Genomic DNA, 22,816 nt, shown 5'->3' on the forward strand with positions numbered 1-22,816 from the left:
TGCTGACTTTGTAGGTTGAACAGACAGATCAGCCTTTTAATAATCCAGCATTTGACGCCTCTGCCTCTACTCAGTGTCTTGCAGAAATACACTGAGAAGGTAAATTTTGCCGGAGATTCAGCGCATCAGTGTCGAGAATAATATCCCCGAACGGTCTTGGGGGATTTCCTAGGGAACTTCCCCGCGGACTTTTTAGCTTCGTCAAAACGGAGCCGTGCCTGCCAGCGTTTAAGGCTCAGAGACTATTGCGCTGGTAAAGCGGCGTTTGCTGTGTGTTTTGTTTTATTCTTTGTAAAAAAAATTTATAGTTGCAAAGACAGAAACATAAAAACACATATTTTCGGCAAGGTTTAGATAGCTGGGTCCTAACAAGGGCAGAAACAGAGAGTCAGCTGCTGCTTTTAAGGGCGTCGTACATTCAAACTCTTCAAGTTAGGGGCGTTCCCATAAGAAAAAAAAAAAACTTGTCTTGCCATTAACATAATTATTCCTTCTGTCGGTTAAAATGAGCTTAATCCCACCGAGTGCGGCTTTTTTTTTAACTTTTGTTTTTTATGTAAAGAACCTGACATCGACCTGGTGCAAAGACTACCAGACACTGTAAATTCAAAGTGTATTAATTTCCCAGCGTGACATTCAGTGTTTCTACATTTCCCGCCCTCCCGACACGTCACACCAGAGTCATGGCAAATTCCCCATACAGTCGAGCCTTTTGCCCCCCCACATTAAATGCATCGGATTCTTCTGTTCATCATTATGTAATTTAATTCTCTATTTGTATAGCCTGAATTGCGCAGTAAAGGACAGGCCGATGATAACTCTTGTTGCAATTATGTTATATATATTATGACTAAGTGTGCCCACCCTAATCCTCTGCTGCATCTCTGTTTCCTGCAGGGAGCTCCATCTGTTTCCTTAACAAAGGATAAAATAATTATATAGCTTCTGTGCAAGGGCCTATCAATTTAATATAATCTCACTGGGCAAATTATGTGTAAGTCACATAAGTATCTCAAAGCCAGGTGTTCTAAAGCAAAACAAGCAGAGTCATAATGCATTGAAGTGTTTAACAGTGCAACAGTGCGCAACTAGCAACAAAATGACATTCAATTAAATTAAATTAATTTTGATGTTGCATCCTCTCTCTGTTCACCGAAAGTTGTTTGTGAAATGTAAAGCATTATTAATCTCATACTGTTTTTAAAAAATGTGTGAATATGTCACAAAAATCAAGTTAGCTGCTTTTAGCATTCTCTGCACTGATCATCAGATTGTAACAGAATGGACGATAGATGAAGGTCCATGTAATCCAACATTTTTTGACATCAGTTTATGTGACGTGGTGTTGGAGTGGGCCCTGCGATGGACTGGCGAGCTCGCCAGGGTGTACCCTGCCTTTCACTCAAACACTGCTGGGATAGGCTCCCAGCCTAGCCTGCTCTCACCCAATAATTGTTGGGATGGGCCAGCTTCCAAATGACCCTTAAATGGACTAAGCAGTTAAGAAAATGAAAGAATGAAAAAGATAATGAAAAAGAAGAATGAAAAAGATAAGCAGCTACCTCTACCTAGATACATTGTTAAGGATATATCTTAACAATAATCTATAACCTTAAAATGGTTAAGGTTATGTTAACAAAAACCTTAACATCATTAAAGTTATAGGTATAGAAACAATACTTTGCTACATTTTTAAATGAACATGAATAACTTAGTCTGTATTAAACAACAAATATTAAAAGAAATGTTTTACGTTCATAGCTGTTTTATAATGGAGGGTAATGTTCATCTCTTTGCTCACATATGCTGTCTTGAAAGAGTTTGATTCAGAATGAAAAAACAATAGCTTTCAACGAGGTTGATGCTGCACTACAAGGACGTGTGTAACAGGTCAAAGTGAAATAGCTGTCTCGATCATGGGTGATGAGTTGACAGCTTTTTAGCATTTTTCATTGAAGATCAACAGGCCCACTGGGCTTTGGAGAGTCCCAGGTATTTTGGCACAGACAAACTGTGACACACAACATGAGGATTGTGGAGGTGAGTCATTATTGTCACATGGCAGTCATGTGAAAGTTGTCACATGACTGCCATGTGAATGTAGGTGGGCTACAGGAAGACTGTAGATGTGGGAAGGGGGTGGCACTACTAAAAATCCAATCATTCTTGAAACAGTAAAACATTTGAATAATCTCACTACCACGTTGAAATGTCTGGCACTCCCTGACATGTTGTCTAGTCGCACGTTGTTTTGATGAAATAATACATGAACATAACATTAATTTAGTTAATATAAAAGTTTACTCAGATGAAGTCTGCCGCCTTCACCTGCTAGTGTATTTATTTGATTAACATCCTAATGAATGTATTAACAAGTCATTCTCTTTGACTTTAAAGTGCCTTGTAAAACTGGTAGTAGGAAAGATTAATTGATAAATGGTCAATATAGTTGCACAAAAAAGGAATCTGAATCTTGAGGAGTTTTCAGTTTTAAGAAACTGCCCATCCATCCATTTTTTATGCTTATCCGGGCTCAGGTTGCAGGGGCAGCTGCCTAAGCAGGGAAGCCCAGACTTCCCTATCCCCAGCCACATTGTCAGCTCGGCCTGGGGGATCCCGAGGTGTTCCCAGGCCAGCTGAGAGATATATTCCCTCCAGGATGTCCTTGATCTTTCCCAGGGTCTACTCCCAGAGGGACTTGCCAAGTACACCTCACGAGGGAGGCATCCAGGGGGTTTGGTAACAAGCTCCCCGAGCCACCTCATCTGGTTCCTATTTCCTCACTTTAATAAATTGAATGAATAAAAACTGCAAGGTAAACTTACATCATTTAATGACAAGGTATCAAATTAGGCTGTATTTGTCCTTGTTGATTTTTTTTTTTCACTGTACCACTAAATATCTCCTCCATAACCAGATTTGACTTAAGTCCTTCTAGATGACAGTCATGGGTACATCAAGTTTATTTCCACCTTAGATCCATCGATGTAGGTACACAAGGATGTGGTGTTTAACACTGGTCCCTCACGACAAACAGGTTCCTGGTTTGAAACGCAGCTGGGAGATTTCTGTCGAGTTTGAGAGTTCTCCCTGTACATGTGAGGGCTATCCCTGGTGACTTTAGCTTCCTTCCATTATCCAAACACCTGCTGTTGCTGTCTCCAAATTCTCTCTGGGAGTGAGTGGTTGTTTGTTTCTGTGTGTGTTTGCCCTGTGATGAACTGGTGACCTGCCCAGTGTGGGTCCTGCCTCTCAGATAACAGCTAAGTTGAGCTCCATCCTCCCTATAACCATGCACTGGAGTAAGTGGGTAAAGAAAATGGATGGGTGGATGGATAAATCCATGGACATTAGCATTTATGCACATATTAAACTTTTTTTTCAGATGAACACAGATAAACATGTGATCTGCAACTTTGAATTGCTGAAAACTTTATACAAAAATAAATGAGAGTGTTTGATATTTACATTTTAATACTTCTAAAAATACTTTACATACTATAGCAAACATACCTTATGTGTACCAAGTTGCTGTTCATCAAAACACTACTGACCAAAAATCACAAATGTGTATTTTATTTCTACAAACCAATTTGTTTACACACACACATTAAGATGTAAGTCAAAGCAAAAGCATAACTAAATTTCTGGAGTAGAAAAATATTATTTTTATCATATGGTGGTAGAAAATTGATGCAGTTACACACATACAAAAAATTTATCAAGAATATTAAAGTGTTGAATGGAAAGAGAATATAGCCAGCTATCTCTCATTTTTGCTCGAGAAAACAGAGGGTATATGAAAACTCAAATATTTGAAAATCGCATTATGCACACATAGGAATCACACCTTTACACAAAAACGTACAACACATCATGAATCAGTTTTTATGTCAGAGGAGCTATGGTAGAATTGACCTTAGAGCTGGAAATACTTAAACAGGAACACAAACACTACATATTTTGCAGTTCAGTCACAGATTCCCATCTCAAGCTGTCAACACCTTCAACTTTTTCAATGTAAGTAGGTTTTATTGCAACGTTTGAAAAGTTTTTTTTCTTAGAAAATAACTTCTAGAGATGAATTGCTCATATAATACCTAAAAGAGGGCAGATAGATGTTTGCATTTGATAAAAAGCACATTTATCCAGGATGCAACCATATCTATCATTTAAGAAAAAAGTTATTTAGTTTTAACTTTGGCTTCAAAGCTCTACCTGTTTTCTTTCCAGATATGCGAAGTTTTTCATTTTCCTTCATTTACAGACAAAACACCTTTCAAAACTGACACTAGGGGGCACTTGGCCCATGCAAAATGAAACACACTCAATGACTGAACTGCCAAAAAAAAAAAAAAAGAAAAAAAAAGAGTTTACCGTTTGAATTTTTTTCTTTCTCAATACAGTATCCACGACCTGCAAGCCCACTTGCTTCATTGCTTTCGTCAAATAAATGTGTTTTGTATATATAACAAGTTTTTTCTCCTGTATGTGCTTCACAACAGTTTTAACCAATAGAGGAAACAAAAGGTTGTGTCCTGGGTTCACTTTAACTGGGCTAAATAGCAGATTATGCGACCCCTAGCTGCTATTTCAGCTGGATAAGGACAATAAACTAAATTTGAACTTTGACAGACATTTTTTTTTTTTGCATGTCTTTTCTAGCACTGCATCTTCCGAATGCTGCGTGAAATTCTCTTAAACTCGCGCTGTCCTTTCTGCCAGCGCTTTAGTGAGGTGATGACCAGATGACCATCTCTCTTCTGACCCATGATCAGGTAGGCGGCGTTGATGTCATTCATCTCTTCACAGATGCACTGCAGTCCGTCTCTCAGCCAAAGCACCATCTTCCGCAGGTCGCGCTCTGTCACGCCGTTCATCATGTAGATGGTCTTGCTCTTGTTCTCTGGCACTATTTTGGTGTCACCGTTGACGTATGATATCTCCTTGACTTTGATTTTCAGAGCTTGAAAGCAAATGCAGGAGGGAGAAATATTAAAGAACGAAAGCAGTTGCCAGGATAAAGGATGGTTTTATAAAATGATGAAAAAACATAGAAAGGAGTCATCTAAATATTTCTGAACCAAAAGAGGCCCTGCTTCTCTAATAGGCCAACTGATGCTCTTTTGGGAATGTATTAAAAGGCTGTGTTGAATCAAAACATGATTTATTATTACTCTAACCAAGCAAGATTTGTTCCCCAACCTGATCTGTTACTTTGGTGCTTAAACCAAGCCAACAAGCAAATCAGACTAAAAAGGGGTGACTCAGTGGGACCTACCCAAAATCCTATGACTTATTCCACCACCAGTCCTCCAACCCTCTAATGTCCACTTACATACACTGCTATACGGTTTGCTAAAAAACTTTAAGACAATACAAATTACAGTCTTCTAGTAAAATGCTAAGTTTTTATCTGATCTGGAAGAAAAGGCATAATTTTCACAATAACCTATTGATGCTATCTGAGATACATACAATCCTATCACATGCATAGTCCATTTACAGAGAGGAGAGCCACAATCTCTGTTACAAAATATGCTCTTATGAAAGTTTTTTTTTTGTATTTAAGAGACATTAAACAATTAAATGTATCCTCTTAGGGTCCCTGTAGATGGGGGAAAATGGGGGACTTACCGAAGTCATTCTTGCAAAGGTTGTCAACAATTTCGTTGTCGTTTTCATCTGTTTCTTTGCAGGCATCGCACACCCTGGGAACTGAAAGAGAATATATAAATATTAAACAATGTGTATGTCATATATCATTCAGATATGTTAAGACCAGGAGTAATTTACAGCTACTGAATGAAAAAAAAAATGCTAACATTTTATGAACATTTTCATCCTCAGTGTCTCCAGAGCTCCAACACAGTAAAACCTCTCCAAATCAGAGTTATACTGGATCCTTACCCTCTTTGGTGACTGGCACAAAGTTTTCGATGCTTGCAGGCGGTATGCACAGGTCGTTGTCCAGCGGGAAACGGTCGCAGTCCAACATCTTTGGCCACGGAAAGCCGAACGCGGACATGACGGGCGCGCAGCCGCGCTTCACGCTTTCACACAGAGACCTGCAAGGCTGGATGGGCTCGTCCAAATCGTCCAGACAAACGGGAGCAAAAAGAGAGCAAAGGAACTTTCTTGTGTCGGGGTGACACTGCTTCTGAACCAGAGGGATCCAAGACGAAGCTTGCTGCAGAACTTCATTCATGGTTTCATGTCCGAGCAGGTTCGGCAGGCGCATCTCAGAGTATTCTATCTCATTACAAAGGACGAGGTTTGTAGGGATTTGCTTGCATTTGTTCTTCTTGTAGAATAAATCATGTTGGCCAAAGTTGTACAGTCCGTGGATAGCTTCCATGCAGGGTAGTGATATCACCCATAACACTGTCACCGTCGAAATAAAAACTTTCATTTTGTTCACGCGTAAAAGCAGAATAATAGAAGCGCTTATTCAGGCATCAGCCAGAGAGGATGGAGCGTCTGTCAGTGGTCAGCTCCTGCTGTTAACTAGAGCTTTTCTTCCAGACATGTCTGGGAGGAGTCTGTAGTTTGCACATAAAAAAGAACCCGTATTCATTCAGCATAATTAGTTTCCTGATGTCAGGTGAACTTCGTAGACAGATTTCCCTTTTCAGGGGTAAAAAAAAAAAAATCTTCACTGGGTCCTGAGAGAAATGATGATTTGTATTTTACCACCAGTAGTTTTCTTGACAGTCTCCTTTCTTTTCTAGGTCTCCAGCTCTTCATGAAACCATAACAGAATTTGGATAACACGTTTTTCTCATTACGCCCAAATCAGCAGAAATATACCCAAGGTGATCCATCAGCTTGCTGTTTTTTTCGACGCGCCCGCTGTAAATAGTTTGGGGATGTCATAAGGGCATTTAGCTCAGTTCACTGAAGCATTGGTTTTCCATCATTAGGAGTGGTGAAATCCTCTGGGCAGGTCTGCAGGTTCATACCACACGGTGAAATATGGTTTGCCCTGGTGTGAGAAACAGACCTCCACTCAGCACACCCAGGGGTGAAACCAAATCTGCCTTCCTCCTCTGGCACTGCAGCTCTGGCTCCTATCCCTTTTCAGACCCCCATGAGTTGCATATGGCAGTGTGGTTCTTGTCAGGCTCAGACTCCTAGCTTAAGCGCAAGACATGTGAAATTTTCTTGCTAAAAGGGTCAATTAACCCAAATTGCAGACAGGTATATTTTCCAAATGACTCAGGATTCTTCATTTGCAGATTTTTAAAGAAAATTAAAATAAGTTATCTAATGTTGAGATGCCTGTTTTTATTTCAGTTTCTAAATGAATTTAATCTACTTTTCCAGCAGCTATAATATGATGACAATGGTTTACTCTAAAATTAATCCAGGGTGCAAACTCCCAATGTTCCATATCTCTCAGCACCATCTATAAATGAAAAAGGTAGCCAGTAGCTTGTTTTAGATACAGCAGGATAAAAATGAAACTAAAAGGATTGGTAGTTTATATGTTCTGAATTAAACATGTCATTAAAGTTTATGGGTCTACCCCCCCCCTTCCCTCCTTTTAACAGAGGTTATTTATTTTGCAAAGGTTTGCCCTTCACTTGTTTTTCTTTCCATAAGAAACCCAGGCAGACCTATAAACAGTTTAGTAAATTTACCATGTATGAAAAGTGTTTTATGAATGAAAAGTTCCTCCATAAAGATGTAGTAAATGTTCCAAATCCTGAACAGAACTACAAATAAAATAAAGAAAAGTGGTATAAAAGTATATAAAACAAGAACAAATTAAAAAAAACAAAAAAACAACTTGTTTCTTAATGAAAACTTTCAGCGTTGGTCCAGTTTTCCCAAATATTTCTTTATAAATATCACAAACAGCATCACTAACCTGGGGAAACTAGTAAGTGTTTACGTACTGTTGTTTCCCAAAGGCACTGTTTGCATGCAAATAACATCATCAAGATAAAAGAAGAGACTAGAGCTTCTTTTTGATGTAAAGCTATTATTTTCACATACTTTACATGCTTCTTACCCCATTTTCTTCAAAGCATGTTTAGTCTATTATTTCTATGGAGACACACACACAACCATTTAAGGGCTAAATCCTCCTGTTAACCTTAAACTCGACTCTTAAGCTGAGCAGTAGGTCAGCTGGCTTGACCGTACTGCGGTGTGACTAATCACATGCTCATTCTTCAGCCTGCAAACTGTGTTTATGGATTATATATGCATTTCTTGACATTTCATATACCATTTTTCAGTTGGGAAAAATGGTATATGAACATATATGTTAACCAGGACACCCTGGAAAAAGGGTGTCCTGGCTAAGACAGGCGGCAGTAAATAATTGTTCTGAGGTTTCCAATGATGCGCCACACAAGCAGAACACTACATAAGTTATTCAGAGAGATGCATCCCAGGTATTTCACTGTTTGAAGATTATATGAAATAAAGGCTATACATGGTAACTTGTGTCCAAAGGGCGATAAATGCACTGGATCAAAACGAACCATTTTTAAAACCTTTCCCCACCTCCTTCTTCTTTTAACGTGGTCACTCTATCACCAATACAGTTTCACAGACAGTTAAGGTCAGAGGTTTGGGAAAGAGGTAAGCTGATCTCGGGCTTGTGCTTAACATCACCCCAGCAGGTTCTCATTAAAACTCTGTGTGAAAATGAAACACGGCTGGTCATACCAACTGGTTCATCTGCAGCCCAGTAACCTTATGCTCTTATGGTTTTTCTTAAGCACTGCTCCACCCATTTCCTTCTCCCTTTTTAATAGCAAATCGAGGCCCAGACCTTTGTCTAATACAGTCACAGAGCATAGTGCAAGACAAAGAGAAAATCAAATCCTGTTAGAAATGCTTTGATGAATCTGTTTAATGCATGTTCTTAAAAAAGAGCAGTGTAAACCTAGATCTTGTTTGTGAAAAGCCCTATTTTCTTTTTGGCACAAAGCACTACATCCATGCAGACAGATTCTATGACACATTTAGAGTTCAAATGGTGATTTATTCTGCTTTCTAAAAAACAACAATTAAAACACAGATCCAGTAATTATTCATGCATGTAAAGGCATTTTGAGCTTCTTTAATTGTCCATTCATAACCCTGCGATGGACTGGCGACCTGTCCAGGGTGTACCCTGTCTTTCACCCAAAGGCTGCTGGGAGGGCCTCCAGCTTCCCCGCAACCCTTCTTCGGATTAAGCGGTTAGGATAACGAATAATTGTCCATTCATGTCAGATGAATGTGCTGCACTTGCATCAGATTACACATTTTTCAGAATGATAAACAGTGAGACTAAAGTTTTAGTCTCAACATGCTGCACTCTGTATTTGTCTCTTGGACAGTAAATCACCTAACAAAATCATGACTTATACATGCTGACAAAGTTTTGAAAAATAAAAAAGCCAACTGTCTCTTGAGACCTACTGTATGCATTCAAAGACCGATAATGAGCACAAGACTTTGTGTCATAAACTTGCCGCCAAAATTAATTAAAAGAATGAAACCAGCTTCATCCTCAGCCACCAGTGTTCTGAAACCCAAATAAGTACCAGATCTCAGACACACTCTTGGATTCAAAGTACATGCATCTTCACAAAGTTGACATTACCTGATGATAACGTGCTTGATAGGATTGAAATGTCAAATTGTCTACAATGAAAAACCATCTACTACTAATGACTTATCTTCCACGGCCCCTGGACTGCAAGCTGAGAATCAGCTATCCAACGCTGAACATTGTCTTGAAGTGCCATAATGAGCTTGTTAACTTCAATTGACCCTTTTTGACACTGACATTTTGGGAAGTTTAGTCTATCCAAGTGGATTTAATCTCATTAAGGCTTTGCAGTCATAGGTCATAGATTGTGACTGCTTGGCGTAATTGATGTTCCTATTGTACAGGTCTCACAGACTCAGCATGGGGTTTCAGCGTGGCCACAAGAAATAAAGAGGACCGAGAGTAAAATGGGATTAATAAGAGAGGAAACAACTGCACAAAATAATTCTTCTTATTGAACATTTACTTTCACTTCACCACTAAGAAGATATTGTCCACGTTGACTTGTGTCATTTCCTGCAGAGCAAAAGCTAAAACGCTACAGTATAGTCTGAGATTCAGTCTGCTGGTTAAACATAGGAAGTCAGTTGGTTAATTGGACTAACATAAAAACTAGTTGTAAGTTGATTAAGGGAATCAAATGCATTTCACAAAACTTTTAACTAGCTAAAAAAAAGCCCGTGTGAAAACTGTAATGCTGCGATATAATCTGAAACGTTGTAGTAGTTCATTAGTTGAAGATGGATTAGAAAACACAAACAAAAAAGGCAGCTTGACTTTTGTTGCTGATTCAAAAACTGTGTGATTGTACCATAAAGCCAGCAACAAGGCAGACAGGTTAATGCTTGAAGGATCTCTGTGGATCAGTGTGACAAACAGATCCTTCTGTTGGGGTTTGCTCTTTGACCCCTGACCGTTACTGAAGCTAGAAGACTCACACTGTGAAGGGCTCTTAGGGTATATTTTACTACTTAGACCAAAGTACCAGCAACTCTGCAGCCACTGAAATGTGTTCTGAATGACCCATCCCTGATTTCTCCCCACATGGAGAGGTGTCCTTCACAATCCTGCCCCTCATCACTAAAAAAAAAAAACTACACTTACTTATTTGCAAATTTAAGAGTTATCAAGCAAGAGAAAGCTCTAGAAATGTCTTCACCCACTGTGCAACATAAACAGACTGACAAATATCTTTGGTCAACAGTTGCATAAAGAGAACTCAGTTGTGCAGTTTAGCTGATTTGATCATTCTCTGCTAAGTTTCCTGTTTGTTTGATGTCCAAAGACTACATAGATTTACCTGATCTGAACATTTGCAACAAAGAATTGGATTTATTAATTGTTCACCTAGAACATCATTTACTATGAGGCAGCTTTAGGGTGTCACCATGTATTTCTGTTAATGTTTCGATTTAGACCTACAGGTGTGACATGTTTGTTGGTTGTTCAGTCTCAGACGACAAACAAGCATAAAATCTCTGTGCCCCCCAAGCCTGACCTTCATTACATGAAGTTTTTGCAAGAGAATTTGCCAGGCACACAAACAAATTGCTACTCTGGCAGAAGTCATGGATCATTTGCTATTGAACGGTCTGTGTTGTGAAATATAATCTTACATTCCTTTGGTGCAGGAATTTGAGGGTTAGAAAAAACATAAAGTAAACAGCACCCTTTTTAATTTTAGCAGTGGGTTAGCAAGTGACCCGCAGTGACCCTCCAGAATACCAGACATGGGCTCAAGTGTAAATAAAGGTTTGGTATTCTTTCAGAGCTGTGACACTACAACAAGGACACATGTGGAGGTCTAACTAAACTAGATAGATCTTTGTTCATGTCTGTCAGTTTCATACCATTTGTTGATCCTCACCATTCTCTATCTATCTGTCTATCTATCTATCTATCTGTCTATCTATCTATCTATCTATCTATCTATCTATCTATCTATCTATCTATCTATCTATCTATCTATCTATCTATCTATCTATCTATCTATCTATCTATCTATCTATCTATCTATCTATCTATCTATCTATCTATCTATCTATACTTTCTGAAAATTTCATGTTAGATGTAAAGATGGCATCTTAAGTGATGGTGACATAAGTCATGGATGGAAGACTTAGGATGAAAGGATGGTTTTGAGCACAAAGCATGATGTTTCCTAATTCTAACCAATTGATGTTATAGAGTTGGTTGTGGGGTTAAAAGCTTATGCAGACCTTGACATTAAACTCTACCCTAGTTTGCTAATTACACATTGAATTACAGGTGTGTTGCAGCAAAGACACTCCTAATCCCTGCGAATAACTAGTTTAACTCTTTGTATGTAATTCAGTTCAATTCAGTTTTACTTGTTATGACTCAAGCAATAAAATGACAACTATCACTTGTATGGGGATTGACTATTCTGTAGTTCTCAGTATAGTTCATTTAGACTGATATCACCAAAGCAAATGTAAAATTTAATACACAGACAACTGTATTAAAGCAAATGCTACATTTCCAAAAGAGTTTGCAATTTGATCAGTTTCATGAGAAATGCTACTCTGATGTGCTGAAAATTGTTGCGGAATTTAAATTAATATTCATGGGAATGTTTAATCTGGTGTGAGAATTCACCAAAGTTGCTGAGAAAAACTTTACAGCTGCTACATTTTTGTCAAGGACCAGTGAAGCTACATTCTGGTGTCGGACTGTGTGTTGTGCCTGACTAGTTAATAAATAAGAGCAAATAACTGCCGTGTGTTACTCTTTAAAAGAAAGCTCATTTTATGTTAAGGATCCACATTATTTTGCACAGTTACCATGCAAACCTGAAATTGCAGCTCATCTGTTGTACAACCTGTGCCACAAACACAACAGCAGGAACCTTCAGCACTCAACCACAAGTAGCATTTATTGCTTTATTAAGTCATTTAACTACCGTTACAAGTTTTCCATCATACACTGTAAAGTCTGGTATTCTTATTTAACAATCTTGCAAATTTCAGAGTACGCAGACCTCCGCCAAGTCATTGTAAATTTTTTTATTTATGTATTTCTTTTGCCAATGATAGTAGGCATTAGTTTTAGTTAGAAGTTCTAATAGCAAAATTATCCCAATTTCAACATAGTAATAAAATTATTTTTTTTTAAAAACTTCCCAGATCCAGGCAGTGATCCGAGTCACATCCAAAGTCTAATCAGTTTATTCTATCTCTGAGATTTCCTGGAAATTTAATTAAAATTCATCTGCAACTTTTTACTATTTATTTTATTTTCCACCTTGAAATGTCATGTCTCTAAATTATATACATTATACTTTCTCATGACAACATGTGAACAAAAGGAGAAAAAACACCCCCAAAATTTTAATACAATAAAAAACAAACCACACAAACCCAGCACAAAACACCTGCATCTTTCACAACTCCTTAACCCCAAACAACTACATCCCCAAACATCCACAGCAAAATTCCCTACACACTAGATATTTATTCAAAATCTGAATACATAAGAATACATACATACATATAACATACATACATTTTATATACATTTATTTTTTTTATTTTATATTTTATATATCAAATTTAGGTTTGTGTGGGACTGGAGCCTATCTAAGCAGGATAGCAGGTGGAAGGCAGGGTACAACTTAGACAGGTTGCCAGTCCATTGTAGGGCCAACATAAAATAAGTTAAGAAATAAGAATTATTTCATAGTTCTAGCTAAGATGAGTGCCTTATTGCTGGCTTTAAGCACAACCTGACTTGTCCCATCCATTCTAGCCACAGAGCTCCACAGATAACACCTCTAATAATGAGTACATCTACTGATGAATAGGGATTGTGTTTGGTAGTGTATTATTATGTATTATTTAGATTTTATGAGGAATGGCAAACATTTCTCCACATCAATAACTTTTTGAGTTATATTGCTAACAGACAGACAGGCAAACCCACACTGGTGAACACATGACCTTGGTGGAGGTAATAATAATCTTCTAAAGTAAACCTTTTTACCCTTATAAAGCACAACACTAAAACTGCCAGTTCCAAAAGTTAATGTAATGGACCCAGCGACATGACTTCATTGTTTTCCTATTTTTATAAGAGGAAGGTAACTAAAAATCTCCCCTTGCAGAACTTTGGCACTGTTAGGATAGAATAAAAGAAGCATAATTCTGTCAGATAGAATCACCAGTCCCCTTGTTAGGGTCCTCGCCATACGAAGTATGGCAGGACCCTATTGTTGTTGAAATGTTTATTATTCTTCTGTTCTCAGATGAGCGCATGTTAGCACCAATGCAGTGCAGTGTCCCTACCTTGTATGTTTTTGTGAGGGTGGTTTGGTCTGTTGGAGTGTGTAAGCAGATGGAACAAGCCTGAGGCAGTGTATATTAAACCTGCAGAGTCCTGCTGAGAGGAGGAGGAAAGACTCAGAGTTATCCTAATTTCTTCAGGGAGACACTTCACTGCACGCACTTAAAAACTGGCCTCACTTTAACTAAATGAAGACTCACTTTTAATGCTGAGGGCTTTTCCAACCTCAAACCTCCAGTAAAACCACCTCCATTATTGTTGTATATTTTAGAGCATCATCACTGCTCCACCACAAAGGGGTTTTGCACATTGAGTAAAACAAACACGGCTATGCCCATCTTTCACCCTCCTGCTTAATTAGATATTCTCTAAAGTTTTGCTTGACAGTCCTGGTTGGATTATAGGAATGGAACAATGTCAAGTTTAGGTGTTCCAACCAAAACATTGCTCTGCTCTGCCTCATACTGCTGCCAGGAGTTACGTATGCCACGATCAAATGACACATCCAGTGTACAAGTTCAGCTTTTGATGTAATCTGTTCCATACATGATATCTGTATTTTAAAGCTGCTATTATGACTGAAAAGGCAAGAAAGACCAGAGATCTCTCATTTTAATCTCATGGATATGTGTATCAACCTTTTGCTTCACAAACACACTTGATACAAAACTTGCCATCTCAGGTCCTAATGGGTTTGGTTAATCCATAACAAGCAGTGAGAGAATTTTGGGAAAACTGCAGTCTGTATAACCACAGTCAGGTGGTTAGCCTAGCGCTAGCTAGTCAGGCTAGTAGTAGCTAGTAGCTCGTGGCTGCCTAGATGACCTGCAGTTTATACATAGAAGACATATAAATATTGATGCAGTGATTTTATTGGTGAAGAAGACAAGCTGTTTTTCTTTCACACTAAATGCTGAAATAGGCCAATTGCCCTCTTGGCTTCAGTTCCACCAAACACACAGTTACAACACACTTGTATCTTTCTGCTCACATAACTTGTAGGAAGAAAGCAAATATCATTTCCAAAAGTTTCTGTTTGGTTTTAATTTGTTGTGTTCTACGCACCTCAGGGTGGATATGCTATGTCTGTAGGTCAAGACCATAGACTGTATATAAAGAGATGGACGGAGCCTCTGTGACGTCACCCATAGGTTTCTGAAGAGCTGAATTTAAGCTCGGTGGGCGGTTCCTACTGTCGCCATGTTGGCAGCGTCATACGTGTTGTCTCACCCGGAAAATACAAATATGGGCAAAAAGGTGGAGCTGAGAGGACAGCCGTGAGCGCCATGGCAGATGATTGACATCGAGTGAACTCCTAGCTTTCTGTAGCTAAAAGCTAACCAAGCTAACCCCGAGATAATGGGAGCTAACCAGCTAACGGAAGTAAGCGGGCTAAAGCTAAGTCACATTGTTAACCGGCTAAAAACTGCGATTGTTCTACGTTCTTCTTACTTGAAGCCGGAGATTGGTACTTGTCAATCAAAAGGACATGCCTCTAAACTTGCCGAACTTCAAGATTAAATTACTTTAAAACGGGCGAGTTAGAAAAAAATTCACTCCCCCCACAGTTGTTATGAAGGTAAACCTGACCTAAAAACTGAAAATGGATTTTTGAACCAGGCTGTAAACCTGTTTATTTCTGCCGTGAAGTTGGCCTTTTTAACATGGGAGTCTATGAGGATTTGCTCTGTTTTGGAGCCCCTAGCGGATGAAGGGGGAACTGCAGTTTTATGCACTTCCGCATAGGCTTCACTTTTAATGGCCGGAGGTTGCCGCTTGGTCAAGACCCCAAAAACTGCTTGTAAAACCCAGTATTACTCTCAGTACTCTCAGAGTTTCCAAAGCCACATGTTATGAGTTCCTGAGCCAACTGTGGAACTGCCTTATTTGGGTCTTTTTAATCTTAGTTTTTAAGAAACAATTTTAACGTTATTTTGACTGTCTTACCATACTTCAGGCTGCGATTTATCTTTTGCTGTGCGTTTTTTCTTTAATATATTGTGTTGAATTGTTTGATTTTAAAGGAGCCTTTGAATCCCAGATCTGAAAAGGTTGCATATGAGAGAAAATGCTGGTGATTAATTATAATAAATATTTTGAATAATTTTAGCTAATGAATATACTTGGTATATAGTTACAGTCTTTTGACTTTTTTTTAGTTCTGTCCAGTCACACAAAACTTTGTGTATTCATGGCAGTAACTGGAGTCATGCTGTGATTATGCAGGATGTTGCTGAACTACAGTAGCACCACCAGTAGTGCTGCAGCAGAAGGGTTTGAGTTGTGGATGCAAACACACAGCAGCGATCCAACATTTAGCAAAGCACACACTTACCCAAAATAAGTTATTACTTTCAAAGAATATGTGAGCTTTAGCAAATGTGAGAGCAACTGCGTTTGAAGGATAAAAATGGTTTCCATGGTGGCTTTGTGGTAAGATAAATGTTGTGTAACCCTCGTAAGCAGTCTTTATTTTTTACATTACTATTGAAAGACAGTTAGGTCAAAATATATGTAACAATATATGTAACCAACAATGCCTATAGATTAAACCGTGTACTTTTTTTTTTTTTTTTTTTTTTAATATCAAAAACACCTGAAGTACTACTGTTCTATAAACTCAACCAGGAAGTGAGAAAAGTTAAACAGGGAATATTTTCCCTGGAATTGGTGTTTGAGATTGAAATATACTTAAAACATGCAGTTATACTTTTGTGATACCAGTTTTCTGGTATGACACAAGTAAGCCCTTCTGTAAGTTCATCCTCCACATTTTTAGGTACCACTGAGACTTTCTTGCACTGTTACATTTGGTATGCTCTGTTTTTGGTAACCATTTTCACTGGATATTGTACCAGAGCTGCAATGTTTCTGTCTTCCCATGAGTTTGTGCTGTATATAAAGGTACATAACGAAACACTGAATCCCATCCCCAGAACATTCCAGTAAACAAAATAGTTTAAATGCACAGATGCAATATCATTCTAAACGTTCTGTAAAGGGATTAAATGAACTTCACATGGGACACTGTGTTTCTTCTGTGACCACTTTTCTAGGTTCAGGTACCCACAACACCCACCGAACACACCCACGTACATTTACACACACTCTCACATGCACGCACTGAGCTTTTCCTGTCTCCCACATGTGTGTCTGTAGCTCTAATTGTTTAATACCTCTCCCCTTCAAACCTCCAGACAAGGCACTAATAGGGCCCGTCAAAAAACTGCTGGGGCCTCTGATTCTTGTTACCCTGAACTCACAAATAGAGATTTCTCTGGTCAGTGGATGATCTCATCCTACTCACCACCTGTGTTTATTTCATATGGTTGTGCGTGTGAGTGAGTACGGAGAATGGCAAAGTGGTCTGAAAACTGACAAAAAAAAAAAAAGGTTTAATGTTGGTCATATGCTGTTTGTTTCAGTTTTTCTGGCCTTAATTTAGCATGTTTTGTGGTTGGCTGCAACAAGAAGATCTCTTGAATTCCCTTTAAAAAAAACATCATGAGCTCCTCTTTGCTTAACAGAAAAAAATTTAAAAGTGGCTCCACTGAAAAATGCTGTATCTTCTATCTGCAATGTTTAAAGTTTTTTTTTCAGGACACTGAAGGACACACAGTGAACGGAAAGAAAACCTGACCTTAACACAGTTTGATCCCTTTATCTTCCTAACATCCTAAAATTTAAAAGTGTATGAGCTCTTTTTGGAAAAGAGGGGAGGAAAGGGCTACCTTGTATAAGCAGTGTCAAACGAAGCCATTTGAACATGAAGCTGGGGGCATAAATCTCCCCCCTTTAGGCCAGCCTTGACATTCTTTTCCCAAATGGTGCCTCCCCCGCTGTGGACTCTGCCCCAAAGGAGCCTGGCATCTTAGATTGACCCATCCATCACAGGAGAGTCAGGCGCCTTACACTGGTAGCAGGGCCCCCTATGGGGAGCACCTGCCCTCCTGTTTTCACCTTGTGGCCAAAACAGCCTCTTCATCCCCCACTGCTTCCCTCAAGAGGTTAAAGGTCATTTAGGGTGTGAGACAACTTTGAGTGCCCACAGACACTCTTTTAATGTGACATTCACACTCTTGTCTGTAGTTAAATCTTTTAGGGCTCATATTACAGGAGAGGTCAGAGGTTGAGATATTATCAATGTTAACAAAAGGCCACACAATCTACAGAGGAAACAGAATTATCAACGAATTCAGTGGTGAAGTCAAACTACTTGCATAGAAAGAACAAAAATTGTAGTAAGCGCTGAAGGAAGTACAGCAGTGCAAAATAAAGAAGCATAAAAAGGAAAGTAAAGCTGCAAAACACAAGCCAGTAGCTTATAAAAAGAAAAGAGTTTCTTCCCCTGACAGATTTAGTCCAAAAGAATGGTATGCCTCCCATTTTTGGTCCATCTGTTTTATATATTGTGGCCAAAAAACATCACTGATTTGATTGGACCCAAATGTGATGCTTGAGGCTCCTTCATACATCCAAAGCCTATTTGACCCTCCACCAAAAAAGCTTCTTTCCCCTCTCCCCACTGGTCTTGTTGAATGGGCTCCAGGCTTTACTGTGTATGCTGTGTGTGTGTGTGTGTGTGTGTGTGTGTGTGAGACTGTGCGGAATCCAGGACACTTATCAGGACTTTTGCATATCTATCTATCTATCTATCTATCTATCTATCTATCTATCTATCTATCTATCTATCTATCTATCTATCTATCTATCTATCTATCTATCTATATATGTATACAGCATACATACATATATATATATATATATATATATATATATATATATATATATATATATATATATATATATATATATATATATATATATATGCTGTTGATATTACATAATAGGTATGCTGATGGTGATGTAAAAAGTATTGTTATAAAGAAAAGACAGTATTATTTGAACAGTGAGAAGCAAGCTTTTTAAGGCAGCAGTAATGAAATTTAGCAGACTTTGTACTTTGGCCAATGACTAAGGCTAATTCAGTACCATTTTACATCTTGTCTCCTCTCTGAGCTCTCTATAGCCAGTAAATGTCAGTCCAACATTTGTCTTAACTTTTGCTCTGTCATTTTCTTATTTCCTTTTACTCATTTCCCCTGATAATTTTTTCTTCATATTTTCTATTGAATCATCTTTGGTGGACACTCATAACAGCCAATGAGTTGGTTTAGTTGCTGGACTTCGATGTGGTACAATAGAACAAAACACAAATGTACTGTGATGCTCTGTGCTGATACACAAAGCCGTGAAAAGCTTTTTCTAAGGTTCAGGACAATGCAGCCTATGATGGTCCCAGGAATGTGCATGATGGATGTCAATGAAATCATATGCACATGTTCAGTGTTGGAAAATGGTGTTGTATTTCTTTAATATAAAAAGCAATAATGTAAGAACAATCAAATTCTACTACCATGTTATAAAGTGCTATTTTTTAGTTTTTAAAAAAAAAAAAAAGAAAAAAAAAAAAGAAAGGTTGATGCAACTCACCGGTAAGTGCTCCTGCTGATTAAAATATGTTTATTCAATCAAATTTTGCATAAAGACAAACTTTAAAAAAATGGGAAAAACATTCAATATCCCATGTTGCATACATCATACTTTTTATTAATTTATTTTTTAATATGTGGGATCAAAAAAAGTTTCGACGTTTTTGGCATTGTGTGTTTATAGTTTTTAAAAATAAAGTTTTGATAGGAGTGTATGAATCATATAAAGCAAAAAACAAGACAATACAAAACAAACAACCAAACAAATAAGCATCCTTTACATGGATGGACTACATCCCTTCTTCATAGTCTTCTTGCTCCCAGCTTTGCTCAGCCAAACCACACCATGTCTGTATTAATCTCCATCAGAAGCAGCCGCAGTGCGCTCTGGCATATATCGTCCCAAACACTGTCAAACATCTGAAAAGCATAGAAAAGATGTTCCATATGTTTCCGATAAAAACAGAGGTAAGTTCTGGTCACATCGTACAGTTTACTTGTTCTTTGATTAATTGTTTATGTAAATAGCATTGTTGCCTCTTTGTTAGGAATAGAAATGGCTGTGGGAAATGACTGTATTATATACAAATACTAAATTGGGTCCCTATTCCTAATAAATAATGATTGTTAGCTTTTCTTTCTTCTACTGTCAAATATGGCCCCTTTATTTGGGGTGGAAGAGGGAGAGAACATAGAGCTTTTGAATTGTTTCCAGATTGTAAATGAAGCATAAAGCATGCTCTCGTCACAGTGTTTGTATAAGCTTTCAGCATCACGGTTTAGATGAACTTACAGATTTGTGGGTATATGTCAAGAAACTACACACGTGCTGACTGATGTAAGAGGGCAACGTGGCACATGATTGTAATTTTTCTAACCACTCTTCTTCTGAGCAAAAGTAAACAGAATCTGCATCTGCTAAAGAAAAATAAATAGCACACTCAAAGCTAATAAATACCATTATGTCACACCGAGATGTCAAGTACTGCAAAAAAGAGAAAAACATTAGTAATTGATTTGTGTTTCCAGTGTCACATTATCATATCTAATGTGTTTTTTATTTGTCTTATTTATAAACAAATATCAGACAAGAATAGATAAATAAATAAAAACTATGTAAATAACTGAGAAAGTGTGTGATTATATTTTCAGAAGTAATAAGGAAATGACTGTTAGTGTCGGATATGTTTAAGAATGCTGCATCTGGAGTTTGGTGGGGATGGAACTGCACACAACCATCAAGCTTTGAAATGTCAAACTATGTCTAAGGTTTGAAAAACATGATAGTTACATACTAAGAAATGTGTCATCAGTGGCTGCAGTGTAGTTCACTATTGTTAAAACCGTTTCCGGGTCAGTATTGTTATCCATTCTTCTGGTGGGAAACATTTTAAATCAGGTGTCTCTGCAAACTGCTTTAGGTGAGATGAGTTTTCAGTGAGACGGATGTTGCTTTAGTAAAAACAACTTTGCTGTATCGGATAGTTGAGTAGCTTATGTCTAATGTATCCTACAGGCTTTTCTTTGTGTTCAGGATGAAAAGTCCCCAAGTGGTGGTGTAACTTGTTTGGCTTCATACTTCATAATATCAGGTGACAATATTTTGATACATACAACACACTGTGGTCAACAAGACCCACTATTGAATTTTACTATTACTTGACCATTACCTATTCAAGCCCACGGACAGATACGCTCCATCATATTTTCTTTTCTTTTTTGAGTACTTGAAGTCTCTCTTGTTGATTCAACATAGTTTTTCATTGGTACTTTTCCAAATTTGTACTTTTTGCCCCCCATTCATAACTTTTTACAGTCTTCATTAACAAATCTTCATTGTTTCATTGAAGACATTTATCATTAAAATTTCTGAGACTGTCTTGACTCTTCTGCGTCTTGTGCCTGAGAACCTGGACTTCACAACTTTCTGCTCCACAACAATGACTGTTGCGTTTTGCTTGACAGCAATGCAAGAGGAAAATGGAGAAAGTGAGAATAAAAAGTGAAATAGTGACAGAGCAAATAGATAGGGCAAGAGATAACAGTGAAGTGGATTTTACCTGAGGGCTTAGAAAAGAGACAGGATGCAATGCGAATGCTGCACTAGTATTCTTTACTGGGCACCAAAGAGGTAAGTTCTACCAAAATTCAGTAGGAACACTTTGAAATAGGCACTGAAGTAATATATCACATCAAAATATCCTTTAAACACAACGTCTATAATTATTGATGGCTTTGTGAACTGCAGATTTTAGATGTTGAAATCATTGTATCATTTGGTCATCGGGGTTTTTAAAAATGTACAAATAGCAAAGTCTTTGCATTTGGAGTTGGACTTTAAACCAGTTCATGAAAACATGAACGCAGTCTGCATTTTCATGCTCAACAACAATCTCTCTCTGAAATTTCTTCAGTGCAACGTTCACCCTCAAGTTCCCAGTAACTCAAACCAGAACATCTCGATGCAGACCTTAAGGGGCCAGTAGCAACATATCTCAACAAAATCATATTTTCTTTTTTTTCCCTTGCAACTGATAATCAGAGTGACTTATCAGATAGAAATCTGCTCTTCTATCTCTTCAGAAAATGTAGTTCAGGGACAAAATCTGAACGTCTGAATCAGTACAAAAACTCCTCTGTCTGAAAATCTGTGAGAGGAATTACATATAATGACTAATTTCCAATCTATTTTCACTTAGACTTTTTATATATAATATTATCTAAATGATTGTTTTCTTGCTCTTTATGCAACCAGTAAATCTGACTTTTCCTACAGTAAAAGAACATTACTGTTCACAGATCTGATTATGCTTCACATAAAGCTTGACACTTGTTTTTTATTAGGCAGTATGCTCCTAATTTAGGTTCCAAACATCAATGGACTTTTTGTTGAACATCAGGAACATTTTCCATTGAGAATCATTACCGTTGCACATTAATCTATTTAAAGCAAAATTAAAACAGTAGTCAGTTCCTTCTTTGACTGGATATGTTAGACTTTGCTCAGGTGTGCACTACTGGTTGAACCTGGGGAGGCTATCTGGTTTAAGCTGGCAGCTGACCTGAACCCCAAGATCCCTCTCTGGGATCCAAAAGCATCAAGTTCACAATATTTTTTCACTTGCTCAGCCCAGAATTTAATGCTTATTTTGCTGTTTGTTTGTTTCTTGTTTGTCATTAGTATTATGCCTAAACTAGTGGACCTAGTTCTACAAAACTTGGTTGACCTAACCCAGGAAAAGCATGGACGTAGGACAAAACCTATTACTTTTTTTTTTGTTAAACAATTTACTCTCAGCAACAGCTTGTGAACATATATACCAGGTGCTTGGGGCCCCAGGCCATTAGGAGGCCCCCTAGGGCTAACAAACATTACCCCCTCCCTCTTAAACAACCAATGGACGATTTGCAATGACATCTCAGTGGGAAAACACGGGGCTCCATTTGGGGCCAAGGCAGTCCAAAG

General features: G+C 38.1%; 1 protein-coding gene across 1 annotated transcript; it reads right to left on the reverse strand.

Moving 5' to 3' along the window:
* Positions 1-4,661: 4,661 nt before the first annotated feature.
* sfrp2 (secreted frizzled-related protein 2) lies at positions 4,662-6,412 on the reverse strand (the record flags this gene model as incomplete). Its single annotated transcript, XM_079265207.1, has 3 exons — positions 4,662-4,966; positions 5,638-5,718; positions 5,911-6,412. 3 exons carry the CDS (start codon positions 6,410-6,412, stop codon positions 4,662-4,664), a joined length of 888 nt encoding a protein of 295 aa, XP_079121333.1.
* Positions 6,413-22,816: the final 16,404 nt, after the last annotated feature.

This window comes from Telmatherina bonti (assembly GCF_933228915.1).
Source record: "Telmatherina bonti genome assembly, chromosome: 3".
NCBI classification, from domain to species: Eukaryota; Metazoa; Chordata; class Actinopteri; order Atheriniformes; family Telmatherinidae; genus Telmatherina; species Telmatherina bonti.